The sequence below is a fragment of the Choloepus didactylus genome, chromosome 7, assembly GCF_015220235.1.
Source record: "Choloepus didactylus isolate mChoDid1 chromosome 7, mChoDid1.pri, whole genome shotgun sequence".
NCBI classification, from domain to species: domain Eukaryota; kingdom Metazoa; phylum Chordata; class Mammalia; order Pilosa; family Megalonychidae; genus Choloepus; species Choloepus didactylus.
Window position 1 is genome coordinate 20,294,457 of NC_051313.1, and position 27,118 is coordinate 20,321,574.

Consider the following 27,118-nt stretch of genomic DNA (forward strand, 5'->3'; position numbering starts at 1 on the left):
ATTCCTTCCTCACCTCAGTCCTTTACAACAATGGTTCTCAAATTTGGATATGCATTGAAATCTTCTAGGGAGTTTTAAAAAATCCTGATGTTCATGCCTCTTGCCTGAGATATTCTGATTTATTGGTTTGGGGCAAATTTTGGTCATCAGGGCTTCTTAAAGCTCCCAAAGTGATTCTAATGAGCAAAAAAGGTTGAGAGTCATTACTTTTAAGAAGCCTTTCCTAAATACTCAAGCAGGATGTAAAGACTCCCTTTTTAAATTGCTATGTTCTTCCACACCCTAATGATTGCATTTATCACATTTTGCATACAATTAAAGTTATTTGTGTGCTTGTTCTCCCAGCACTATCTACCTGATAGATCACAAGGTCCCTGAGGGCAGAATCTGAATTTCATTCATTACTGTAATCCTAACAGTGTTTAGGAGAAGATGCACATAATAAATATTTAGTGAGTTAAAATGACTGTTTCCTATTACACTAGTACAGATGCTTGATTTTTGCCTAGTTTAACTTAGCAAGTTGCTATTTAGAGCATTCTTTTGAGCTTCTTCTTGGCACAGTAATCGTTCATCATTTGGGCAGCAATGTGAAAAGTATATTTACAAAAGTAGCTTTACTTTAAGGATGAGGGTTAAATTCAAGGGGGAGAATGATTGGTGATGATCAAGAAACATTTTCTTTCAAAGGGATTAGTAGATGGTGATGAAAGAGATCCCAGATACGAGTAATCCTCCTACATTGGCACTATAGAGAAAGATTAAAATCAAGGCCACTAATATTTTTCATAAACATCAACAACAAAAGTTTTTATATATTTACTATATTTAAAATTTTTCATTTAAGGTAGCAATTAGATTTTAAAATCAAAGGCCAATATTTTTTTTTTAAATTCAGTTTCATTGAAATATATTCACATACCATACAATCATCCATTGTATACAATCAACTGTTCACAGTACGATCACGTAGTTATGCATTCATCACTGCAATCTATTTCTGAACATTTTCCTTACATCAGAAAGAATCAGAATCAGAATAAAAAATAAAAGTAAAAAAAGAACATCCAAACCATCCCCCCCATCCCACCCTATTTGTCATTTAGTTTTTGTCCCCACTTTTCTACACATCCATCCACACACTAGACAAAGGGAGTGTGATCCACAAGGCCTTCACAATCACACTGTTACCCCTTGTAATCTACATTATTATACAATCATCTTCAAGAGTCCAGGCTACTGGGTCGGAGTTTGGTAGTTTCAGGTATTTACCTTTAGCTATTCCAATACATTAAAACCTAAGAGGTGTATGTATATAGTGCATAAGAATGTCCATCAGAGTGACCTCTTGACTCCACTTGAAATCTCTCAGCCACTGAGAGATTTCATTTTTGCATCCCCCTTTTGGTCAAGAAGATATTCTCAATCCCATGATGCCAGGTCCAGATTCATCCCCGGGAGTCATATCCTGCGTTGCCAGGGAGATTTAAACCCCTGGGAGTAGGGTCCCATGTAGAGGGGAGGGCAGTGAGTTCATCTGCTGAGGTGGCTCAGTTAGAGAGAGAGAGGGCCACATCTGAGCAACAAAGAGGTACTCAGGGGGAGACTCTTAGGCACAATTATATGCAAGTTTAGCCTCTCCTATGCAGTAACAAGCCCCACAAGGGCAAGTCCCATGATAGAGGGCTCGGCACATCAAACTGCCAGTCCCAATGTTTGTGACAACATCAACACCAGTCCAGGTGAGGAAGTCCAACACTTCTGCACCTTCCCCCAGCTCCTCGGGGCCAGGGCAGGGGGTAGGGGCTGTAAATATATTTTTTATTCTCTGCCCAAATTACTTTGGGATGTGTCACTATTTCACTCTAACCTATACCAACCCACCACATCTCACTTCCTATTCAAAGCTCCATGCAATTGTGGTGTTTGAACAAACCAACTGTAGAGTTATATTGTTTAGAAAATATAGATCCTGCACCAAATAGACATCTCTTCCCTTGGTCTCACATGGAAATTGAAGTTTTAAAACACAGTCAGTTTTGACCTTTATCCTTTGAAAGGCCAATATTGTTTTAAAACATCCTTCCTTATTTATGAATTTGACAAATTTCTTCTGTTATTAATTTTGAATTTTATTCCATTGTAGTGAAAGGAAATCCTTTGTATGATTTCAATGCTCTTAAATTTTTTGAGACATTTTATTGCATAACATATGGTCTATTCTGGAGAATGTTCAGTGTGCCATTGAGAAGAATGTTTATTTTGCTGTTGTTGGGTGACATATTCTAATAGATGGCTGTTATGTCAAATTGATTTTATATTGTGGTTCAAATCTTGTATTTCCTTGTCAATCTTCTGTCTAGTTGTTCTATTACTGAAGTCTCCAACTATTTTTAATTAATTGTCTATTTACCCTTCAATTTAGTCAGCTTTTGCTTTGTGTATTTTGGGGCTCTATCTTTAGGTGCATCTGTGTTTATAATTGGTTTATCTTCTTGGTGGACTGGCCCTTCCATCATTATATAACACCCTACTTTGTCTCTGGTAAAAAAATTTGTTCTAAACTCTATGAATATCTGATATTGCTATAGTCAGAACAAGTCTCTTTTGATTAATATTTGCATGGTCTATCTTTTCTATCCTTTTACTTTCAAAGTATTCATGTCTTTGAATTTAAAGTGTGTTTCTGTTTGATAGTATATAGTTGGATGATTTTAAAAGTTTGTCCATTCTGCCAATCTTTGTTTTTTTAAAAATGGAGTGTTTAATCCACTTACACTTAATGGATTACGTAAAAGGTAGGATTTACATCTGCCATTTTGCTATTTGTTTTCTATATGTCTCAGATTGCTTTTTTACCTTTGTTCCACCATTACTACCATATTTTGTGTTTAATAGATATTTTCTAGGGTACAATTTTAATTCCCTTGAAGTTTTTTTAAAATTTTTTAATGATTTTCTATTGTGGACTTTAACATATGTACATAACAGTGATAACTTTCAAGGTACAATTTAACAAGTTGTTAGAGAACAATTTTCAAAGAATGTCATGGGTCACAGTTCCACAACTTCAGCTATTTCCATTATTGTAAAATATACATACAGAAAGGTGTAAACTTTTAATGTACAGCTCAACAAGCAGTTATTCAGGTAATTTCAAAAACTGTTATGGGTTACAGTTCCAGTGTCAGTTCTTTTCTTATTATGCTCTATAGGGTATAACAGAAAGGTGGAAGACTTTCAAAGGCCAATTCAACAAGTAGCTGTAGAGCAAATTCCAAAGCATGTTATAGGTTACAGTTCCACTATGTCATTTACCTCCTTCCAGCTATTCCAACACCCCAGCATCTAAACAAATATATTTATATTAAGTTTCAGTATTCATAGACCTTTGTTAAATCTTATCTTTGTTGTTGCTACCCCTTCCTCTCACTTAATCTCTTTCTCCATCTTCAGGGGTATCTAGGCAGTGAGCACCCTAACTTGTTCATATTGAAAGGGGGTGTCAACAATATGGGGAAGGGGGCTGCATCTGATTGTTGTTGTTAAAGAGGCTGATGCCTCTGGATTTTAGGACTTCTGTGGCATAGGAACACTCTGGTAGCTTTACATTTCTGAGAAATAAAACACAGTGAGTGAATCATTTACAGAATCTAAGGTAGGGGCCTAGATATCTGGGGACTACTTTTGGTAAGGGCATGACATGTTGTAGCCATTTGGGATGTCTAGCTGGAGGTTGCATAAGAGGAGCCTTCAGGATAGCCTCTCGACTCTATTTGGGATCTCTCACCACTGTGACCTCAGCTTGTTACCTTTCTTTTTTCCCCTTTTGGTCAAGAAGGCATTTTCAATCCCTCCCTGCTAGGGCCAGGCTCATTCCTGGGGTCACATCACACATCTCCAGGGAGATTCATTTCCCTGGGAGTCATGCCCCTCATCTGGGGCAGGAGGAGGTTAATGAATTTATTTGTTGAATTGGGCTTAGAAAGAGAGAAAGACCACATCTGAGCAACAAATGAGGTTCCCTGGAGGTGCCTCCTAGGTTTAATTACAGGAGAATTCAGCCACCCATTTACAACTCTAAGTTTCACAAGAGCAAGCCGCAAGTTTAGTGCTTGATTTATGAAGTAGTGCTCCCTGATTTCACTTAATATATATTCTATCCAACATAAACAGTTTCTTCTCAATCACATTGTCACCCCTCAGAAGCTACATTTTTATACAACCTTGATTTTTTTTTACTGTATATTTTGAGCTATTTTTTCAGTGGTTGCCATGGGGATTACAATTATCTTAATTTATAATGATATAATTTGGATTAATACTAATTTAATTTTCAATAATATAAAAAACTTTGCTCTTATATAGCTCCATTCCCTCCCCCATCTTTTTTGATGTTATTGTCATATAAATTACATCATAATACACTGTGTGCTTATAATCACAGAATATAATTATTGCTTTATGCAATTTTCTTTTTAATCAGGAGAAGAAAGGAACCACAAACAAAAATACATTCACACTCTCCTTTATGTTTACTTTAAATATATTTAGATATATATTTACTGTTTTTTAAAAAATTAATTTATGATTTACTAGAATGTATACTAATAAATTTATATATACTTTAAATAAATTTCATTTGTACAGTACAAAATATCACCCAAAGCATCAAATTATAGTAATTTATTTATTTATTTATTTATTTAAATGATTTATTTTAAATAAAGAACCTTTGTGTGTAATCCAGATACTCTCTAAGATCTTTACATTTAAGCCTGAAGCACTCCCTGTAGTATTTCTTTTAGTGCAGGTTTGATAGTGATGAATTCTCACAGCTTTGGTTTATCTGGGAATGTCTTCATTTCTCCTTCATTTTTTTTTTCATTTTTTTTTTACCGAGATTGTTCAGATACCATACAACTATCCAAAGATCCAAAGTGTACAATCAATTGCCCACGACACCACCATACAGCTGTGCATCCGTCAACACAATTATTTTTTTTTCAATTTTTAGAACATTTTCACTACTCCAGAAAAGAAACAAAGATTAAAAAAAGGAAACTCATATCCTCCCATACCCCTAACCATGCCCCACCCCTCCATTATTGATTCATAGTGTTGGTATAGTACATTTGTTACTGTTGATGAAAGAATGTTAAAATACTACTAACTGTAGTATATAGTTTGCAATAGGTATATATTTTTTCCCTATATGCCTCTCTATTATTAACCTCTAGTTATAGTGACATACATTTGTTTTAGTTTGTGAGAGAGATTTCGAATATTTGTATAGTTAATCATGGACATTGTCTACCACAAGATTCACTGTTTTATACATTCCCATCTTTTAACCTCCAACTTTCCTTCTGGTGACATGTGTGACTCTGAGCTTACCCTTTCCACCACCTTCACATACCATTCAGCACTGTTAGTTATTCTCATTACATGCTACCATCACCCCTGTCCATTTCCAAATATTTAAGTTCACCCTAGTTGAACATTCTGCTCATAATAAGCAACTGCTCCCCATTCTTTAGCCTCATTCTATATCCTGGTAACTTATATTTCATGTCTATGAGTTTACATATTGTAATTAGTTCATATCAGTGAGACCCTGCAATATTTGCCTTTATGTGTCTTATTTCACTCATACAGTGCCCTCAAGTTTTCTTCATCAACCCATTTCCTTTAAGATGGTTTTGATCAAACACTAGACATTCCGTCCTAAGTAAACAATCATTGGTTCCCCGTATAGTCACGTATTTATGTATTGAGCACCATTGCCACTCTCTATATAAGAACATTTCTTCCACAAAAATGGAGGAAGAGTTAAAGAAGGCAGAGAGGCAAAAGAAAAAGGCAAGAGAAAGAGAGAAAAACAAACAAAAAAACTTGATAGCTAGAAGGTAACAAAAGGAAAGATACCATTAACATAAAGTAGAATAAACAGTCAGACAACATCAGCAATCCTTAGAGTCCCATACCTTTTCCCTATTCCCCACCACCCCATATGCATTTAGCTTTGGTATATTGCTTTTGTTACATAAAAGGAAGCATAATACAATGTTTCTGTTAATTCTAGCCTCTAGCTAGCATTGATTGTATTTTCCCCCCAATCCCACCCTATTTTTAACACCTTGCAATGCTGACATTCATTTGTTTTACCTCATGTAAAAACATATTTGTACCTTTTATTACAATCGTTGAGCATCCTAGGTTTCCCTGAGTTACACAGTCCCAGTCTTTATTGTTCATCTTTTGTTCTGGTGTCCCACATGATCCCAGCCTTCCTCTTTCAACTATATTCACAGTCATCTTTGTTCAGTGTACTTACATTGCTGTGCTACTGTCTCCCAAAATTGTTTTCCAAACCTCTCACTCCTGTGTTTTCCTTTCTGTCTACAGTGCTTCCTTTAGTGTTTCCTGTAGAGCAGGTTTCTTGTTCACAAACTCAGTCATTGCCTGTTTGTCAGAGAATATTTTAAGCTTTCCCTCACATGTGAAGGATAGTTTTGCCGGATATAGGATTCTTGGTTGGTGGTTTTTCTCTTTCAGTATCTTAAATATACCACCCCACTTCCTTCTTGCCTCCATGGTTTCTATTGAGAAATCCACACATAGTCTTATCAAGCTTCCTTTGTATATGATAGATCATTTCTCTCTTGCTGCTTTCAGGATTCTCTCTTTATCTTTGATGTTCGATTATCTGATTATTAAGTGTTTGGCGTAGGCCTAATTCAGATCTATTCTGTTTGGGGTATGCTGCGTTTCTTGCATCTGTAATTTTATGTCTTTCATAAGAGATGGGAAATTTTCATTGATTATTTCCTCTATTATTGCTTCTGCCCCTTTTCCCTCCTCTTTTCCTTGTGGGACACCAAAGACATGTAAATTTTTGCTTTTCTTTTTGTCTTTAAGTTCCCGGTGATGATGCTCATATTTTTCCATTCTTTTCTCTATCTGTTCTTTTGTGTGTAGGCTGTCAGGTGCCTTGTTCTCCAGTTCCTGAGTATTTTCTTCTGCCTCTTGAGATCTGCTGTTGTATGTTTCCCGTGTGTCTTTCATCTCTTGTGTTGCGCCTTTCATTTCCATAGATTCTGCCATTTGGTTTTTTGAACTTTCAATTTCTACCTTATGTATGTCCTGTGTTTTCATTATACGGCTCATCTCTTTTGCCATATCTTCCCTAAACTTTTTGAATTCACTTATTATTGGTTGTTTCAATTCCTGCATCACAGTTGAAGTGCAAGTTTGTTACCCTGACAGGGCCATAACCTCATTTTTCTTAGTATAGATTTTAGTTTTCTGTTGTCTAGGCATGGTTTCCTTGGTTACCCCAATCAGGCCTCCCCAGACCAGAATGGGCTAAGGTCCCAGAAGGAAGAAATATTCAGTATCCAGTTTCCCTGAGGGTGTGTCTTAGAAAATTGGTATACCCTCTGATGCCTCCGGTCACTGTGCTTTTCTGCCCAGCAGGTGGCACCTATTAGCCTATAATTCTTGACTGGTGTAAGTTCTGAATGAAAGGCAGATAGTAGAGCTGGGCCCCACCCCTTTCCTCTTAGAGAAGATAGACGCCCTAGAGGGAGGTCATTAGCATTTCAGTGGTCTCTCTCTGCCTGTGCTATACCCTTGTCTGGGTCACAGAACTGGGAACCAAAAATGGCTGAGTCTTTCTCCACTGAGTCGAAAAAGGAACAGAGCTAGTCCGAGGCGACCCTCCAGCTCTCCAGGGTCGGTCATCACCCAAAGCCTCTGTCTACTTGTTGGGAATTCGTTCCTAGTAGTGAGCAGTTCACACTCGCTAATTAAAACCCCAGTTGGAGCTCAGCTGAGCTATATTCGCTTGCTGGGAGAAAGCTTCTCTCTGGCACCATGAGGCTTTGTAGCTCGGGCTGTGGGGGAGGGGTCTCCCGATTTGAATGCACAGTTTTTACTTACAGATTTTATGCTGTGATCTCAGGCATTCCTCCCAATTCAGGTTGGTGTATGATGAGTGGACGGTCACGTTTGTCCCCCTGCAGTTATTCTGGATTATTTACTAGTTGTTTCTGGTTTTTTTTTTTCAGTTGTTCCAGGGGGACTACTTAGCTTCCACTCCTCTCTATGCTGCCATCTTAGATCCTCCTTCTCCTTCATTTTTGAAAGAAGTTTTATTGAATTCTTGGTTGTTAGTCTTTCTTTCAGCACTTTGAATATGTCATTTCACCTCTTTCTGGCCTCTATGGTTTCTGAAGAGAAAATAGTTTTTATCCTTGTGAGAGTCCCTTGTACATGATGTCACTTTCACTTGCTGATTATGAGTCTCTATTTTTATTTGGCTTCAACAGTTTGATTATTGTGTATATATGTGTGGATCTCTTTACGTTTTTCCTACCTGGAGTACACTGAATTTTTGGATGTGTAGATTAATATTTTTCATCTTTGAAAGTTTTTGGCCACTATTTCTTCAAATATTCTTTCTGGCCCTTTCTCTCTCTCTTCTCTTTCTGGGAATCCCAATATGCCTGTATTAGTCAGTACTCTTGAAAATTCTCATGGGTCTTTGAGGCGCCATTCATTTTTCTTCATTCTTTTTTCCTTCTGTTCTTCAGTATGGATAATCTCAATTGACTTAACTTCAAATTTACTAATTCACTTATTTGTCATCTCAGATCTGAGTTGGGTCCTGCTAGTAAATTTTTCATTTGAGCTATAGCAACTTTCAACTCCAGAGTGTCTATTTGTTCTTTTATTAGAACTTCTGTCTCTTTATTGTTCTACTCTATTTGGTGATAAATGATTCTCATCACTTCCTTAAGTTTTTAAGGCATAGTTTCCTTCAGGTTTTTGGACATATTTAAATAGCCGATTTAAAGTCTTTGTAATGTCTGGGCCTTCTCAGGGACAGTTCCTATCAACTGCTTTTATTTTTTTCTGGTGTATGATCATATTTTCTTATTCTTTTGCATGTATGATAATTTTTTTGTTGTTGAAAACTAGGTATTTTAAATAGTAAAATGTGGCAACTCTAGAAGTCAGATTCTTTCCCCTATCATAGGCTTGTTGTTGTTGTTCCTGTTTGTTTGTTTGGTTGGTTTTTTTTTGGGAGAGGGGAGGAGGATTGTTTAGTAATCTTTCTGAAATTATTCTGTAATGCCTATATTCTTTGCTGTGTATAGCTACTAAAGTCACTGCTCAATTGGCTTAGTGAACAGTTAATGATTGGGCTAAGTTATTCTTGGCCACCTAAAACCTATAGGTCTCTCATTCTTTGTTTAGGGGCTCTTCTTCTCATGGCATGCCTTCAACACTTAGTCAGGTAGCTGAAAAGCGTGGCTTAGTTCTTACTTTCTTCTTATGTAGTTCCTCAATATCAGCCAGAGTGAGATCTTAGGGTGTTCTAAGGTTTTTCTGAGCATGTGTACAGTCCTGGTTATGCACATAGCCATACCCATGTGTGTAGCTTTCTAGATTCTCAGGAATAAGTCACAACTTTTCAAAGTCCCCATGGAAATCAATTCCCATCTTTTCCTATTAAACATGTTAGTGACTTTACCATTTGTCAATGCTCTTTTCCATTATTGTAGACAGCCACAAATTTAAACAGTTTCCTCTCATTGTTTCTGACAAATGCCCCATAGAAAAGGCTTTTGCCTTTGGGTAAGCTCTAAGCAGATCAAATAAAGATGACCTTTTAAGTCAGATCTCCCAGGAACCACCGTCAAGTGAAATAATGACAATTCTAGGAAGGAGGCTTTGAAAGAGTTCCAACTCCTTACTGTACCATTCCTGTGATTCCCAGACTGCTGTTTCTCATCATAATTGTGGGCTGTTTGTTTTCAAGGCTATCAAAGAGCTGGAAGTGGGGAAATGGGGATACAGCAAGTTAACACATCACAAAGTTTGCTATTCTTACCAAGTTTCAGCCATTTTTCCTTTAATAAATACTCCCCAGATTGCCACAAACCTTTGATTAATTTCCAAATTTCTGAAAAAGTTGATTCTGAAATTTTTTCACCAGGTTTATTGTTTTTAATGAGGAGACCATTTTCAGAGGTCATTATTCTGCCATTTTGGGGGGTGTCACCCATCCTTCCTTTTAAAAGCAAACTTTATAAACACAGAATCTCAATTTCTCATGGTAATTCAAAGGTTTGATGTGGAAGATAATAACCCTGTCAAGGATATTCAACATGTTTTCTGTGCAAATGAAGACGCTACTCTGAAGAAAGATATCCAGCCTTTGACCAGAAAACATAGCACTATAGATGTAGTTTCTGCACATGTAAGTTCAAATAAAAGTCAAGAAAGGAAAGGTTTACAGGGATTTGGTAAGGACATCTACAGGTGACAAATTGGAAGCTGATTCTTTGATAAAATGTTTATGGGAAACTAAACTTAAAATATTTAACACTGGTTGCATCATATATATATTTATTAGAGAAGTTGTGGGTTTACTGAACAATCATGCAAAAAATACAGGATTCCTATACACCACTCCACCATCAACGCTTGCATTGGTGTGGAAAATCTGTTATTATTGATGAAAACACTTTCTTTTTTTTGTAGTTCTACCTTTTTTTTTTCCCACAAATAAGGCTTTATTTTGTCTGAATTTTAAACAGATTTTTTGGACTGGTGGCTCATAACCATCAGCTCATTCCACTTTAGCACCTGTCTCATCTCCAGTTGCTTGCTTTTCCAGAACTACTACCTTCACTGTGAGGCTCCATGAGTTTTCCCAATTCAAACTTGGGCTTCTTCAGCATTTTTACTTTTCTAACAAACACATCATGAAGAGGATAGATACATTGGCAAGCCTTTTCTATGTCTTTACCAATGCTGCCTGGAATCAATTTATTGACCACTACTTTCAAGTCATTTGTCTGCACCTCTCGGGTCATGATTTCCATCATCTTTTACCGGATTTGGCGGACTTGTTGGTGCTGAGCATAAGAGATCTTCCGAATCTGATTGTTGCGTTTTTTGGTAAAACCAACAGAGAAAAGACGAAGCAAATAACCATCGGTAGTTTTGACATCAACATGAACTTCAATCATGATCTGCCGTTTTTTGACCATAGAACACATTTTGTCATGGATAAGATCCATGCCATGGAAGTTAGTTAGGCAGTTTTTGCCCTGCACATCCTCAGTAATTAGCTTGAATTTTCTAAATGCAACTTCATCATTCTGCAGATCAGCAAGGCTCACTTCAAAAACATGACTCTTAAGGCCATCAGATGCAATGTTGGTTCCTTGAGTCCTTGTATCTAGTGTTTTCCCAATATTTCTTATATTAAACATTGCTGGTGCTTTCACATCATACCAATCTTTCTTAGAAAATGGATCAACCACTTTCTTCTTGGCTCCTTTTTTGCCACCTTTTGTAAGATGCTTGTTCTTGCCAACCACCATGGTGCTGCTCCTCTACTATTTTTTTTAACAGTAGTTACATTTGTTACAATTGATGAAAGATGATTAAAGTAGCTTTGTAACTATTGCCCATAGTTTACATAGGGGTATTTCCCCCCCATATTTCTGACCTATGATTATTATTATTGTTATTATTTTCATTCATGTCTTTATTACTCAGCTACCCATATCCCGGATAAAGGGAGTGTTAGCCACAAGGTTTTTACAATCACATGTTCACACGATAAAAACTATAAAGTTATACAACCATTATGAAAGATCGAGTCTACAGGATTACAGTTCAACAATTTCAGGTATTTCCTTCTGGCTATTCTGATACACTAGAAACTAAAAAGAAGTATCTTAAATCCTAATTTCTCAGTTATACCTCCTCCGTCTCATTTGAACATTTTCTCAACTATTCAGTTTCCTTTGTGATGAAAAAGGGTGTTGATATTATGGGGTAGAGGAATGAAATTGGTTGTTGTTTTTGGAGAGACTTGTACCTCTGGGTTTCAGGGCTTATATGACTTTGGAGACATCTGGTGACTCTAAGTTTCTGAAAAAATAAGCTTATTAGATAAAACTTTTATAGAGTCTTAGATAGAGCCCAGAGCACTCCCTAGGGTTTTCAGGAATACTGTTGGTTGGGGTTTGGCATACTATGGCAATTTTCAAAATCTTAAAATTTGCATAAGAATAACCTCCAGAATGACCTCTTGACTCTATTTGAAATTTCTTAGCCACTGAAACTCTATTTTGTTCCATTTCTTTTCCCCCTTTTAGTCAAGAAGGCATCCTCAATCCAGGGCCAGGCTTAACTATGGGAGTCATGTCTCACATTGCCAGGGAGACTTATAGCCCTGGGACTCATGTCCCACATCGGGGGAGGTTAGTGAGTTTATTTGCAGAGCTGGCTTAGAGAGTGTGGCCACATCTGAGCAACAAATGAGGTTGTCTGGTGGTGACGCTTAGGCGTAATTATACATAGGTTTACCTTTGCCATTGCAGAAATAAGTTTCATAAGGGCAAGTCTCAAGATTGAAAGCTTGGCTTATTAAATTGGGAGTCCCTAGTGCTTGAGAGAATATCAGGAATTCTGCAAGTGTGGAAGTTTAATAGTTCCACATTTTATTTTCTCCAGTCCTTCAAGGGGACTTTGCAAATACTTTTTCATTTTTTTGTGCAAAATACTCAGGAATGTATCAAGGTATTACATTAACCTGTATAGAGTAACATGATCTCATTCCCTCTTCTAGGGTCCATGTAATTAGGTTGTTTAAACTTGCAAGTAAACCAGAATAATTTAACTTTAGAAATAATTTCTATATTTTTAGCTGAGACACCACTTTTACAATGTGCAAAAACACAAACAGAACTATCCAAGATGTTTTGTCACATTCTTTCTAAATTTTACATTAAATTTATTCAGATTATACTAACATTTAAAAACTAAACAAGTGAAAAGCTGTATCAAGGTACAGTTACATCTATTTATTTCAAATGTTAAGATACCACTTTTATCTATTGTAATTACCTTTCAGTGATTTCTCCTTCTGCAAAAACCATCTCAAGCCTCATATGCACAATGCGTCAGCCACATTTAGTAATCAGGATTAGTGGGTTAAACCACAGGCACTGGCCAGAGAGGTTAGATTAGATAATGTACTACAGAAAATTTAAATTTTGGACAAAATGAATATCTCTTACTTTCAGTCCCACGTAGAAGTCGGAGTTTTAAAATGCAGACAATGACATCCTTTATACTCTGCATTCTTATTTGCCTTAGTCCTAACCAGATCCACTTCATTCATATCTCTGACTGAAGTCTGATCTCTTTTTCAGCTTCTTTTAACAGTTGTGGTATGGGGTAATGCTGACTTTCAGGGCAGTAGAATTCTAACTCTGAGTCTCAGGTATCACACAGATACCTAAATTTCCAGGGAACTACCATGCATCCTATATTAATATTATGCTTCCGTATGTTTCTATTTTGTCAACACAAAAATGTTTAAATATATTAAAAGAAATAAAAGGCAGTTATTTCAGCTTTGTATGGAAAAAAACATACTGTTTTAGAACCGCAGTTCGTTATTTTAGAAGACAGTGCTCTGGGCTGAGGCTTTTTACGAGGTGGGAAACATGCCTTTATTTCCAAGCACAATATATCCTGATATTTAGTAGTTGATGGCATTATTCCCTAAATCATAAAATGTTTGGTTTAAAGTGAAGTCCCAAAATCTGGATGGTAGTGTTCTGCAGCATGAATAATAAATGTCTTCTCTTTAGTCATGAGAAATATCCAGAAAGAAAGTGTTTCAATACATCTTTCTAATGAACAGGGATTTTTTTTTTTCCCAAATGGCAAGTTTACATTAACTGTCTCTAAACCATATGTTCAAGGAAGTGGTTGTGATTACATCCATAAAACCACTGTTAAAATTACAAAGTTATACTGAAGAAATCTTTCTGTTTGGATTTTTAGATCATACTGTATGAATTTTAGTTCTGTGTAGGAGTTTTATTTCAGGAAGTAGGAGGCATGTAGGAAACGTGGTGATATAGCTTAGAGGTGGAAGATTACAACCACTGACACTCTGCCCTGCTCATAGCACACACTCAAATGAGGAAGCTGATGATATTAAGGACAAACACTTGAATAACACGTATGATGCCCCATTCACTGTTCTAAATACTTTTATGCATAAAACTGTTCCAAATATTTTTTTTCTTTTCTTTTTTTTTTTTTTTACTAAATTCAGTTTTATTGAAATACATTCACACACCATACAATCATCCAAGGTATACAATCCACTGTCCACAGTATGATAACATAGTTATGTGTTCATCACCACAATCTATCTCTGAACATTTTCCTTACATCAGAAAGAACCAAAACAAGAATAAAAAATAAAAGTGAAAAAAGAATACCCAAATCATCTCCCGCATCCCACCCCATTTGTCCTTTAGTTTTTATCCCCATCTTTCTACTCATCCATACACTAGATAAAGGGGGTGTGATCCACAAGGTCTTCACAATCACACTGTCACCCCTTGTAATCTACATTATTATAAAATTGTCTTCAGGAGTCCAGACTGCTGGGTTGGAGTTTGGTAGTTTCATGTATTTACTTCTAGCTATTACAATATATTAAAACCTAAGAGGTGTTATCTATATAGTGTATAAGAATGTCCACTAGAGTGACCTCTCGACTCCCTTTGAAATCTCTCAGCCACTGAAACTATTTCGTCTCATTTTGCATCCCCCTTTTGGTCAAGAAGATACTCTCAGTCCCACGATGCCGGGTCCACATTCATCCCAGTGAGTCGTATTCTGCATTGCCAGGGAGATTTACAACCCTGGGAGTCAGGTCCCACGTGGGGGAGGGCAGCGAGTTCACCTGTCGAGATGGCTCAGTTAGAGAGAGAGAGGGCCACATCTGAGCAACAAAGAGGTACTCAGGGGGAGACTCTTAGGCACAATTACATGCAAGTTTAGCCTCTGCTTTGCAGTAATGAGCTTCATAAGGGCATGTCCATGATCGAGGGCTCAGCACATCAAACCGCCAGTCCCAATGTTTGTGACAACATCAACACCAGTCCAGGTGAGGATGTCCAACACATCTGCACCTTCCCCCAGATCCTCGGGGCTGAGGAGGGGGAGGCTGTAAATATATTTTTTATTATCTGCCCAAATTACTCTGGGATGTGTCACTACTTCACTCCTGCCTATACTAACCTACCATATCTCACTTCCTATTCAAAGTTCCATGCAATTGTGGTGTCTGAACAAATCGACTGTAGAGTTGTACCATTTAGAAAATTTAGATCCTGTACCAAATAGATATCTCTTCCCTTGGTCTCATATAGAAGTTGTTCCAAACATTTTTATGGATATATAGGTTACTAACTGTATTCACATTTTACAGATGGGAAACAGCCACAAAAAAGGCCAAATAACTTGCTCAAGATCACATAGTTAGGAAGTGGTTAAGTTGAATCTATGCTACCATTGTCCAATAGAAATATAATGTGATTTCAATTAAATTGCACAGATGTAATTTTAAATTTTCTGGTGGCCACATTGTATTAGTTATCCCTTGCTGTGCAACAAATTACCCCTAACTTCAGCAGTTTGAAACAACAAATGTTTATTATCTCATGCAGTTTCTGAGGGTCAGGAATCAGAGTTCTATCTGACTTAGTTCTGATGCAAGGTTTCTTGTGAGATTGCAGTGAAGCTCTACCCAGGGTCTGCAGTCTCTAAAGAGACTGGAAATGGAAGGGCCACATACAGGCTTATTCATGGAATTGTTGGCTGGTGGCTTCAGTTCTTCTCCATATGGTCCCTCTATAGGGATCCTCCAGAGCCAGTGATCTGGGAAAAAGGCTAAGACTGAAATCCCAGTTTTTATAACCTAATCTCAAAAGTCACATACCATCATTTCTGCTATATTCTTCAGGTCATACAGAACAATTGTGGTACGGTCTGAGAGGGGACTCAGAAGGGTGTAACTGAATATCAGGAGGTGGGAATCCTTGGGAGCCATCTTGAAGGCTAGCTACCACCCATATTTAAAAAGGGGGAAAGAAAAAGGTGAAATTAATTTTAGTAAAATATTATTATTTAATCAGATGCGTTTAAAATATTATCCTTTCAAAATCTAATCAATACAAAAATTGAGATCTTTTATTCTTTTCACGCTAAATCTTTAAAATCAAGTATGTCACTTACAACATATCTCAATTCGGATTAGACACATTTCAAATAGCTACATTTGAATGGTTGAGCACAGAGGATCCAATAGTGGCTATGGTTTTGGAGAGCACAGTTCTAGACAGATCTAGATAGCTCTAGATATAGAGTACAGATCTAGAGCACAGAGTCTGAACTCTGAAGCACTATTTTGTACTTCCTTTCCTAAGAATCACTGCCATCATCACCAAAACTCAGTGAGTGAATTGAATATTACAGCTGATACACTTTTATATTATTTAATTTAATACCATTACTGTTGTTACAAAATTTACAACTTCATGGAGTGGTAAACTGGGAAACTAAAAACATGGTATAAACTAATTCTATTTAAAGACTGATATTGTGGGAATTTTATCCTCATAATAGAGCAACATAATTCAGAAATCATTTGCAGAATGACGGAATGGTAGGCTTGAGAGACAGAGACTTAGAAGTCAATTGGTCCAACTCCATCACGCACTCTGCCGAGGGAAGCTCAGAATCTAATGGGAATTAGATTGTCTAGTGAAACTCAGATAGGGCAAGATTTCAGGCTTTCCACACTCAGAGATGGGCTACTTCCACCTTGCTATAATTTGAGATGTATGTAACTTAGTTTCAATCCAGGCAGGCAGTTCCGGCACATATTTTTATCTCATCTTATGACTTGCTATAACAGAGATGTATTTACAGTGTGAATCAAATACTAGTTTTAAAAATGGTCAACCTATGATTTATATACAGGGGTAGCTTGATATAGTTAAAAAAAGAAAGCCTTTGGAATTCTAGAGAACTGTTTGTCTTTGTGAATTTGGGCATGTCCCTTGAGCTCGCTGAACAATAATTTACATACCTTTAAAATGAAGATTGTAATAAGGTTATATAAATAAGATTAAATGAGGAAAGTATACAAAATATCTGACTGATCATAAATGGATCTCAATAAATGTTGCTTCCCATTCCTTCTTTTTACTTAAATATAGAAAAACAGTGAGATGGTCTTTTGTGTCAATTAACATCATTCTCATAATAAAAGCCCACAGATCCCTGAATGTATGGCTTCCTTTCTAGTTTTTCTGGTACTTGCCTTAAACATGGTAATGGTAAAAATATCTAGACTAACATCACTACTAAAATAATAACATGAAATGGGAATTTTTAGATGAATATTAAAAAATTTGCTAAATATAATATTTTCTTCACATGTTAATGCATCTAAACCATGCATTATAAACTGGTTCAGAGGTAGTGCTTTCTACTTAAAATAATTTCTAACAGATAACAGATTTTATCTGACAAGGGATCAAACAACCCCCAAGCACCAGTGTAGCTGCTAGGTTTACTTGCCACACTTGTGTTTGTAAGGAAACAACAATCCAAATGGATTTAACACTTTATTACTTGTGGTAGAGCAGGCAACATGAACTTTCATGTCTCAGTAATTCTCTTTTCCCCCAAACCCCATGAGGGTGATATAGAGTAGTCTCAGGTGGGTGCTAAGCATGTGGTAGTCTGTGTTACAGCTGAAGAATCCTGAACTTAGGAAACCCCAAAGTTATAAAGAGTTGCTGGCAAACCAAACAACCTTTGCCGCTGAGAAAGACATTATCTTTATTACCCTGGAATGTTAGAAAAAAAAAAAATCTCCTCTGGAAAGAAGAGGGAGACTTTATTATCCTAGAATGTCTCTGGGGAAGGAGGCATTCTCTATTATTTTTATACTAGCCTGGAAACAAATCTGCTACCTCCAGCTTCTGAGACATGTAGAAATGCCATGGAGAATTCTCTCCCATAATACCTTTATCACTTAGCACTCTCTTTTAAAAATCATTTTTTTTAAATAAATGTGAAAAGTAGAGGAATGTATTAAGAAAAGTAACCAAAGAAAACAATTGGATTAGTAATAGAATTGTTTTCTCAAGAAATTGATTAAGGTTAAATGACTTGCTCCTTTATGCTTGGATACCAAAAAAACATATTATATTAACATTTTTAAAATTAATTTACTCATTGTTTCATTTGGGAAATAATATACTCAATTGATGGAAAACATTTTATTATATTCAATGGTCATTCTTTATAGATTTCATCTATCATTTAATGACTAAATCTTTCATCTATAGCCATTTTATGATTGTAGCCAATTATTTATTTGACTAAAATATCAGTTTCTAAAAGGACCTGATTGGAAGATTATTATGCAAAACATAATTAAAAATACATTTAATAGCTTTGCAATGAATAACTTTTCTATCTTCTGTTTTTTCAAGGATTTTTGTTAAAGGAATCAAGATATAAGGCAAAATTTGCTCCTCTTTTTCCAATCTGATGAAACATGATTGAAAGCAGACTAAATAGGTCTCCCTGCCTTTTAGATAACTTGCTATCCAAAGAATCAGAGGCTATTCTTTCAAATTTTCTTGGTCAGCTTCTCTTCAGGCACATCTTCCCCACTGTACTCACTTAAGCAAATAATTTCAGCTGCAGCTACTTTACAAAATATTTTCCTAGACAAAAAGGGGCATTCTGAATACACTATGCAAGAAAGCATGAATTAATCAAAATACAGAAGAAATTACAGTAATTTTCAGTTCCATTTTTCTGGCCCACTTTTTTTTTTTTTCCTACTCTCTATCACCTGATCAGATTATTTTTCTAATTTCTGGGTTTTTGGACAATAAACTGCATATTATCTGGCAGACAGATTTTGCAGTTCTGGGTTAGAATCTTTTTACTCACCTCTGTACACTGTAGCATCAGACTAGAATTCTGTCAGAAAGATTTTGAAATAGGCTATATTCCACAATGAGTACTGTTCTATAAGTTTTCATAGTATTACTATCTATGTCCATCTTGTAAAATCTATCTCATCACTTCTTATCTTCCCTCTCCCTTTTCTACATGCACAAGTCCTATGAAAGCTTTTTATGATGGTACCTCAACAGTATAACAATGGAGGGAGTCCCAGGAGAACAAAGTGATCTACTCAAGTCATCAGTTCCTTGACTCTTAACTGGAACAAGCTTTTTAAGTTACAAAATGTACTGATTTTCCCCCAGTTTTACAAGTTACACATGCATGTTACAGAAAACTAGAAAACAGAGGAAAATGCAAGGAAGGAAACAAAAGCTCCTTATAATCACATCACCCAGAGCCCTTGACCATTATTTGTGCACTTCTAGTGTTTTCCAGTGCATTGGAAACCACCTGCCCAACTCACTCATGTTTTAAAATCATGGGAAATAAGTTTTTTTTTGTTTTTTTCCTGAGGACTTACCTGTGTCATTAGATGTTCTTTGAAATATAATTTTTATTTTCTATGCAATGGACCATTGTATGCGTATATCATAATTTCTTAAATTCAAGGTCAACTTTGGCCATTTATGTAATATGAGTAGTAGTGAGAAGGCTTATCCTAAGATTTTGTCTGCATCTCTAATTATTGTAATAATTTCATATACATGAAGTTATTGGGTCAGAAGTAAAACTGTTTTTAAAGCTCTTTATATATATTGCCAAATCACATTACAGAAAGGCTCGGATAGTTTATATTCCCACCAGGAATGTATGAGGGGACCAAAGTAATTAAATTTTTTTGGCTGTTACCTAATTGTCCATCTCTCTGACCTCTCATTTTTTTAAATAAGTTTTATTGAGATTAACATACATACCATAAAATACACTCGCAAAGTATACAATTAAATTGTTTTAGTATTCCTGTCCTAGTTTTTTCAGTAATTTGAAGTTTAAAACTTCCGTAATCCTAGAAGACAACAGGACTTGACCGAGAGGATGGGCAGAGGTTCAGACTGTCAAGGATGACCTGGAGTCAGAATAGGCACCGAGAAGTAAAACACAGTAGAGGAGTCATACAAAGAAAGGGTTATTTTTTAAGGGTTTTGTTTTTACTCTTATTTAAGACCATTCTAGAATTTTGAATAAGTAAATATAGAAAAACACAAGTGAAATATAAAACTTTTGAAAATAAGGGTATTATATAATATACTATAATATTACATTATTTGTTTATATGTATTTGCTTTATATACAAATTTGTATAGTTTTTATTTGCATATGGTAAGATTGCCCAGAAAAACAAGAGAATCAAATGCAATACAATTCAAAACTTGCTTGAATTAATAGTTTCTTAAGATGAGAGGATTAAAAACAAATATTTAGGAAATATATGTATATAAGCAAATATATATAAACAAAGATATATAAATATATAAAACAAAATATGTACATAAACTAATATACACTTATATATAAATATATTAATAACTTTCCATTTATAGCCATTTAGAATATGCAATGTAATTAATTCTGTCTACAAATAGCAAGATAAAAGCATGAAACAACTGGGCTTAATACTTAAACATGGTATAAAGAATATAAAAAATTTTACTCATTCATTCACTTATTTACTTAAAGAATATTTCAAAAATTTACTTATTTATTGAAATAAAAAGACATGTTAAGTTCTTGAACCAGAAGACTGAATATTATACATACATCAATTATTCGTGACTTCATTTATAAATTTGACACCATGATAAACATCGTTCCCATAGTATAATCATAATAATTATTACTTTGGCACATGAGAAAGTAATTCAAAGTTCATTCAGGAGAATAAACAAGTGAAAATGTTGAAGCAAATATAGCAAAAGTAAAACAATCAGGGACTATTTTCCTCCCAGTATTAAAATCTATTATAAAGCTACAATAAATTATACTGTGTGGTAGTTACAGAAAATCAAAAGATAACTCACTAAATTGTTTTAATAATAACAGCACTAGTTCCCATAGATGGAACAGAAGCAATGCTTTGAATTTCATGATTGTGCCCGTGTCCTTAAGTATTTGTTAATAGCTCAGAAACAGGCCTTTAACTTTCTGAGTACTACTAGCTATTTGATAAACTTGGTAATACACATCTGAGGGTAAAGGAAGATTTATTTAGTAAAATTTTCTAGTATAATTATCTGTTTGGAAAACAAAAGATCAAATTGGATTATCAATCTTACATCCCATAGCCAAAAAACAATTTGAGATAGATGAGTTACATTTTCAGTAAAACTATTTTTGGGTATGAATCAACTTTCAAATTATAAATATAATGGGAAACCATAAAGAAAATTTTATTTGATTGCATAAAACAGAAATTTCAGCACATCAGAAAAGCAAAAAAGAAGAAAAGTTTAACAACAGAGTGTGGAAAATGACAATTTTAAAAGACTTAATATCGTGAAAATGTAAAATGTAACAAAGTCAATAGAAAATCTAGTAGAACACTAACTGGGATATGGACAAAGGGTAGAAGAAATACAAATGACATGACCACATGGAAATTAGTTCAGACACATCAATGTAAATTAAACAATAATGGCAAGTTTTCTGCATATTTATTTAACTAACATTTTACAATTACAATAATAAAGTTTAGAAAGGTACTCTCAAATGGTCACTCTCAAACCAAACTACAGGCTATAAAGATATTTGTGAACTTTCTGAAAATAATTTTGATAATACATTGAGTAGCCATTTGAAAATAAATTTGCTATTATATTTCAAATACCATCTCTCAGTCTATTGGCAAGTATTTATTTTGTGTATGTGCCAGAGATAATCATTGATGACAGGGCATGATTTTAGTTTTATTTTGAACTTACTAAACTTTTAGAAAGAATATATATATTTATATATAACATAAATTGAATATATAACATAAATGTACATGTAAATATATTATATATATTTAAATTATATAATATAAACATATAAAACCGTGCTATCAAAGGATGGCTGCAGAGAGACTGGGTGATTCCTTGATGTGTTTACTCCATCACCATATCAGTTTCCTCGTCTATAAATTTGGGATAATATTAATACTGTCTACCTCTAATACTATCTACTTCATACAATTTTCTGAGTATTAAATAAAACAAATGAAGCGATCACAAAGTGCTTACTACAAATCTTGGCACATAGCAAGTACTCAATAATTATTAATTGCTGTGATTCTTATTATTTTTAAAATTTAGTGGCACTGCTCAGGTTCACGAGACTCGGCATGAAAAGGTCTTCAATGATTTCCCACTTCAGCTCTATTCTCATTATTATTAAAGTAATTCTTTCTGGTTTCTCAAAGTAGCTGGTCTATTATTCTCAGTTTTTGATGCTGTTGTTAAGTTTTCATCTTTTTTCTGTCATTTTCTATCTCTTTCTGTGAACACTTTTTTGGGGCTCCTAACCAGTCCAGGGCTCCTAACCAGTCAGTATTTAAAACCCCTTTAATCAGATACAAACCATGGAAATCTCCACTCTGTTTATCTTTAGTGTATCAAGTAATCAACAACAGCAAGTCCTGTTCTTCTGATCTTTCCTGCAAGCTACTGTCTGGGCCAATCTTTGAATAATTTGGGGTGGTTACATCGATGTTACCTACGCCAGATCTCTTAAAGCCCTAAAGAGACTCGTCTCAAAACAACTTTGCAGCGCGTGCTGTCTGATACTACGTCAGATCTTCAGGCAAGAGTCCAACAGGGCGCACCAACCTTTCTAAGTCAAGTCCGGTGAGATGGTGACGAGTTAGTTGGTTGAAGAGCCCAATCCTGATCTTAGGTGGCCTTCTAGATTCATGTTACTGGAATTAGCTTTTGTTGCCTAGTCATATGGATGTGCTCCGGAAGAAAATGTTCCTTTTTATAAGCTGGAGAATTTAGAAAACAAGTTCAGTTTTCTTTATCGTGCAAATCAAAATCTATTTAAATCTTAAACTCTGAAATCCATTTAAAAGTTATGGTTATGTCAGAAAATTTTATCTCTTCCTAATTTGAATTTAATGTAAACTGATTTTTAATTGTTTTGTATGATCATGGGTAACAGATTTTTTTGAACATTGCATGGTAAAAATCAGCAAATATGTCAGACAAAGCACAACACTACAAGGAAACACCACAGCATATGTTGACAGTTATAGAAGAATTGCTGCTGTTTTCACCCTTGGCATCAGAATAATTTTTTCAATATTTACCTCCCATGTGTAGAGAGGGAAACATATGGGGCTTTACATAATCATAAGCATAAACAGGTGGCTACTTAGGTACATTTAATTTGCAGGCAACATCAATACTGAACAATGCAGTAGGCTCCACATGGCTTCCAAATTCTTTCTACTAACATTCCATTAGCAAAATTAAGATCATTAAAATAGAAGGTGGATATAGTCCTCCCTCACTTGGCTTCAGCTACCTTTCATGGCCATGAATAAAACCTATTTTCCAAAGTGGCTTGAGAGTTTGCTATTTCTCTTGTACAAGGGAACTTCAGCAACTGTGTATGATGTAATCCTTGGAATAACGACTGGCGGCAGACATCATTTTCATTAAAAATCTGCTTGCGTCTTTTATTTCTTATAATCTACTCATTATGTGCATGAAATTATGGGTAGTCAAATTCTAGACAATTTATCAAGGTATGAGTCAGACAAATACCTTGAAGCAGCCCCCAAGATCTCCCCAGTGGCAGTCCACCTAAAGGGATCACCTGAGGCTCATTTCCATATTCAAACACTCCGGTGAAATCTGTGGAACTATGGTTGCTGGGATTTGGGGATCAATCTGTGCCAGACCTTGAGCTCTGGATTCTATATATTTTGTCTCATCTAATTTTATCTGTACTGGAATGTCTAGTTTGTCTCTTTGATACTGAATTTCTATCAGGACTAATCTCTCTGAATTTATGACCATCCTGCAATAGCTTAGAATTCCAGAATGAAAGGAATTGAAGGGAAATATTAACCATTGTGTGATGGCTAATTTTATATGTCAACTTGGCTAGCCCGTAGTACCCAGTTATTTACGTAATCAAACACTAATCTAGACGTTGCTGTTGAGGTGTTTTGTAGTGCGGTTAACATTTACAATTAGTTGACTCTAAGTAAAGGAAATTACCCTTGAGCATATGAGTGACCTTCACCCAATCAGCCAAATGCCTTAAGAGCAAAAACTGAGGTTTCCTGGAGAGGAAGTTCTGCCTCAAGTCTGTAGCATTAAATTCTGCTTGGGTCTCCAGCCTGTTGGCCTTCCCTACAAACTTCAGATTGCCAAGACCCACAATTTCATGAGCCAATTACATAAACTAAATATCTTAATATGTATGAATGCATATATATTCATATATATGTATACAAACATTATATATATAAAGTACTCTTCTAAGCATGTTACATGTATTAACTCATTTAATTATCACAGAGACTTTATGGGGTAGGTGATATAATTCTCCTTTTCCTACAGAATAGGAAATTGTAGCCCTGAGAGTTTCCATATTTACACCTGAGGAAAGGGCTGAGACCAGAACTGAAACTCAGGCTGTCTGAATGCACAGCCCATACTGCACTTCACTTTTCTGTCAAGATAGTTGATGTGCCCCTTACCCCAAAATTCTATTGTCCAAAGTCACCTAGTGCCAAGAGAAGAAAATCTGTGGTGTTCTGAAGATCCTCCTATATTAACAAAAGTCTGGTTAGAGATTTTTGATGTGTCTCAGGTCTGTGAAGGTTCTTTCCAGCCCTGATGGCTCTGTGGGGCCCCCCACAAAATACAAGGGGCAGTTCTCTGCAGAACTGAAAGGGACTGTCCAGGAGGCTGAGCTCTCTTCAAGGATTATGAGAAAATAATTTTTCACATTCTCTTCTCATCCTAAGTCTACCATTCGTTCTCATTGCTTAAGGGACCGAACATTTTAATAGGAACAAGTATAAATGATACATTTATTAATAAGCTAGGATTGTTGTTGGGGAAGCAGCGACTGGGTGACCTGACACCCCTCCCTAGACTTGCCCTAACCAGAGGCTGGAGCCTGGAACATTTTCTTAGCTGGAGGCTGGGAAGTGAGCTTGTGCACAGCCCAGCTGCATCTGCCTTATAGGGTGTTCCTCTTCTGTTCTGGTGCACAGTGCACTTCTTTGATTTGCTACCTGGCCAACCCCACTAATATATCTATTCCCGCTGGGGAGGAAATGGGTTTTCCCACATTGTGGCATGAGAGGGATGTGTGCAAATTGTTGCCCTGTGTTGGCTGTTGGGAGGGATCTGCCGGTCATTGGAACATATGCACACTACTGGAGCTGACCTTACTCTGTGTCTTCTCTATGTGAATAAAGCATGGTGCCAACCAGTGCTTGTTGTGCTTTGTATTTTCCTGGACTGTGATACTGTGAAACACCAGGGAGTGGGCAGAAATGTCCGGACTCCTACTCTTGATGACTGGCATATCTTTGTTGCTCCCCATGTGGTAGGCTTTCTCCCTCGTGGCAGCCCAGAGCTTTGCTGGACAGAAAGAACTTTAGGCATTTCATCTGATTTCAAGAACTAACATTATTAATGTATTAGATATTGCATGGTCACTTCTCTGAAGGTGTTTACATATTATTGGGAAAGAGATATTTTTTATTTATCCTGCTATTTTAAAATCAAAAATCTAGAAGTAAATCAAAAGGTTTTATGCTTTAATTTTTTACCTTTAGGTAGAAAATTATCAATAACTATTCTAGACAACTTTGATTCAAATTAAATACAAAGACATTCAAACACAGGAATTCTTTAGCCTCGCTTCTACTTACCTGCTATTTAACAAAAAGCTGGCAGACATTTTTGCTCTAATTGTCTCCCAAATACCCAATTAAATTATGAGGTCAACATTTTCTTATCACAACCTTGGACTATCCTCATGTTCCTTATTTCTGTTCTTGGAAACTCTTTTATGAAGCTCATTGGAATTGCTCATTAGTTGATAGTGCTCAATAAGCCTGCAATTGAATCTGACAAATCAGGAGAATTTTTGCAGAGTTTGGGCATTATCATTGTATATTCCAATACTTTATTCAAGGATTTTGAGTATTTTGAGGTTTATAGATATTTCATGCACACCATTTCAGTTTTAAGTTGAATAAACATGCTTGAAGAAGAAATTCTAGTGGAAGTACTGGATCTGGGGTAGACTTTAAGAAGATAGTTTTATAGGCTCTACTGACCTAAGAATTGTCTCTAGAGAAGTTGGGAATGTAACAAAATGATAAAAAAAAAACTACCAGAAATGAGGGAAATAAGAAATCTATATAGACAAGTGTAAAGTAGCAGGATGATTAGGAATTTGATTGTGAAACCCAACAAATGCTCTAGTTTTCAAGAGACAGAGGTATATATTCACAAAAAATAAGTGAGAGATATTTTGAGTAATTGGTGGAGAAATAAAATACATGATCAAAGTATGTAGCATCTGATTATAACATCAGTGGTCTCCAAACCTTTTCCACATTCCTCATCCTATTATAAATTTTTGAACATGCATCTCAAGTATATGTGTAATTATTTATTTAAAATTATGTATATTTGATATGTCTTTACCTAATATCTCATAATAAAGTAGTGGATATAAATCCATATTTGGATACCTTTGAAATTTTAAACTTTTGGCTAATTTTCCTATTTCATTGGATTAGAGTGTCATCATTTTACCTCATAAAATACTTGAAGAAAAGCTTGAGCAGGAGTAGACATGTCAACTCTGCCAATTTCTTACTGTTTACTTATGTTTATATTATCTGTTTATATTTATTTTCAATTCATGGTTTCTTTACAAGAAATGTTTAGAACCATTTATCCATTTTATGAGGGTTATTTTATTTAAAAACTAAGATAATACACTCTGGAAACCCACTTAAATATGGCTGGGCCACCTGAAGCATGCTGCAAGCACACAAGCTCATGTAGGCCACTGTCACCCCCTTTACCTTGTGTCACTCCCAACCCTCCCTCAGAGGCCTCCGGAACATTCAGAGGCTCATGACCACCTGACACATCAACACATGAGGCTAGTGTCAAACCATGTCTTCAATATTGTTAAAATTCACTCTGTGCTGTTAGTTTAAAAAATTCCAAGACATTCTTCACCCAGAAGGAGGGTGACCACC

The 27,118-nt window shown here is 35.7% G+C and overlaps 2 protein-coding genes across 4 annotated transcripts in view; one reads left to right on the forward strand and one right to left on the reverse strand.

The window, feature by feature from the left end:
- The window catches only part of THEMIS (thymocyte selection associated), a 236,513-nt gene that overhangs the window by 71,502 nt on the left and 137,893 nt on the right, over positions 1-27,118 (forward strand). The window lies entirely within an intron of this gene.
- On the reverse strand, positions 10,711-11,402 carry LOC119540072 (40S ribosomal protein S3a-like). Its single transcript, XM_037844080.1, has one exon. It carries the CDS (start codon positions 11,400-11,402, stop codon positions 10,905-10,907), a length of 498 nt encoding a protein of 165 aa, XP_037700008.1. The 3' UTR covers positions 10,711-10,904.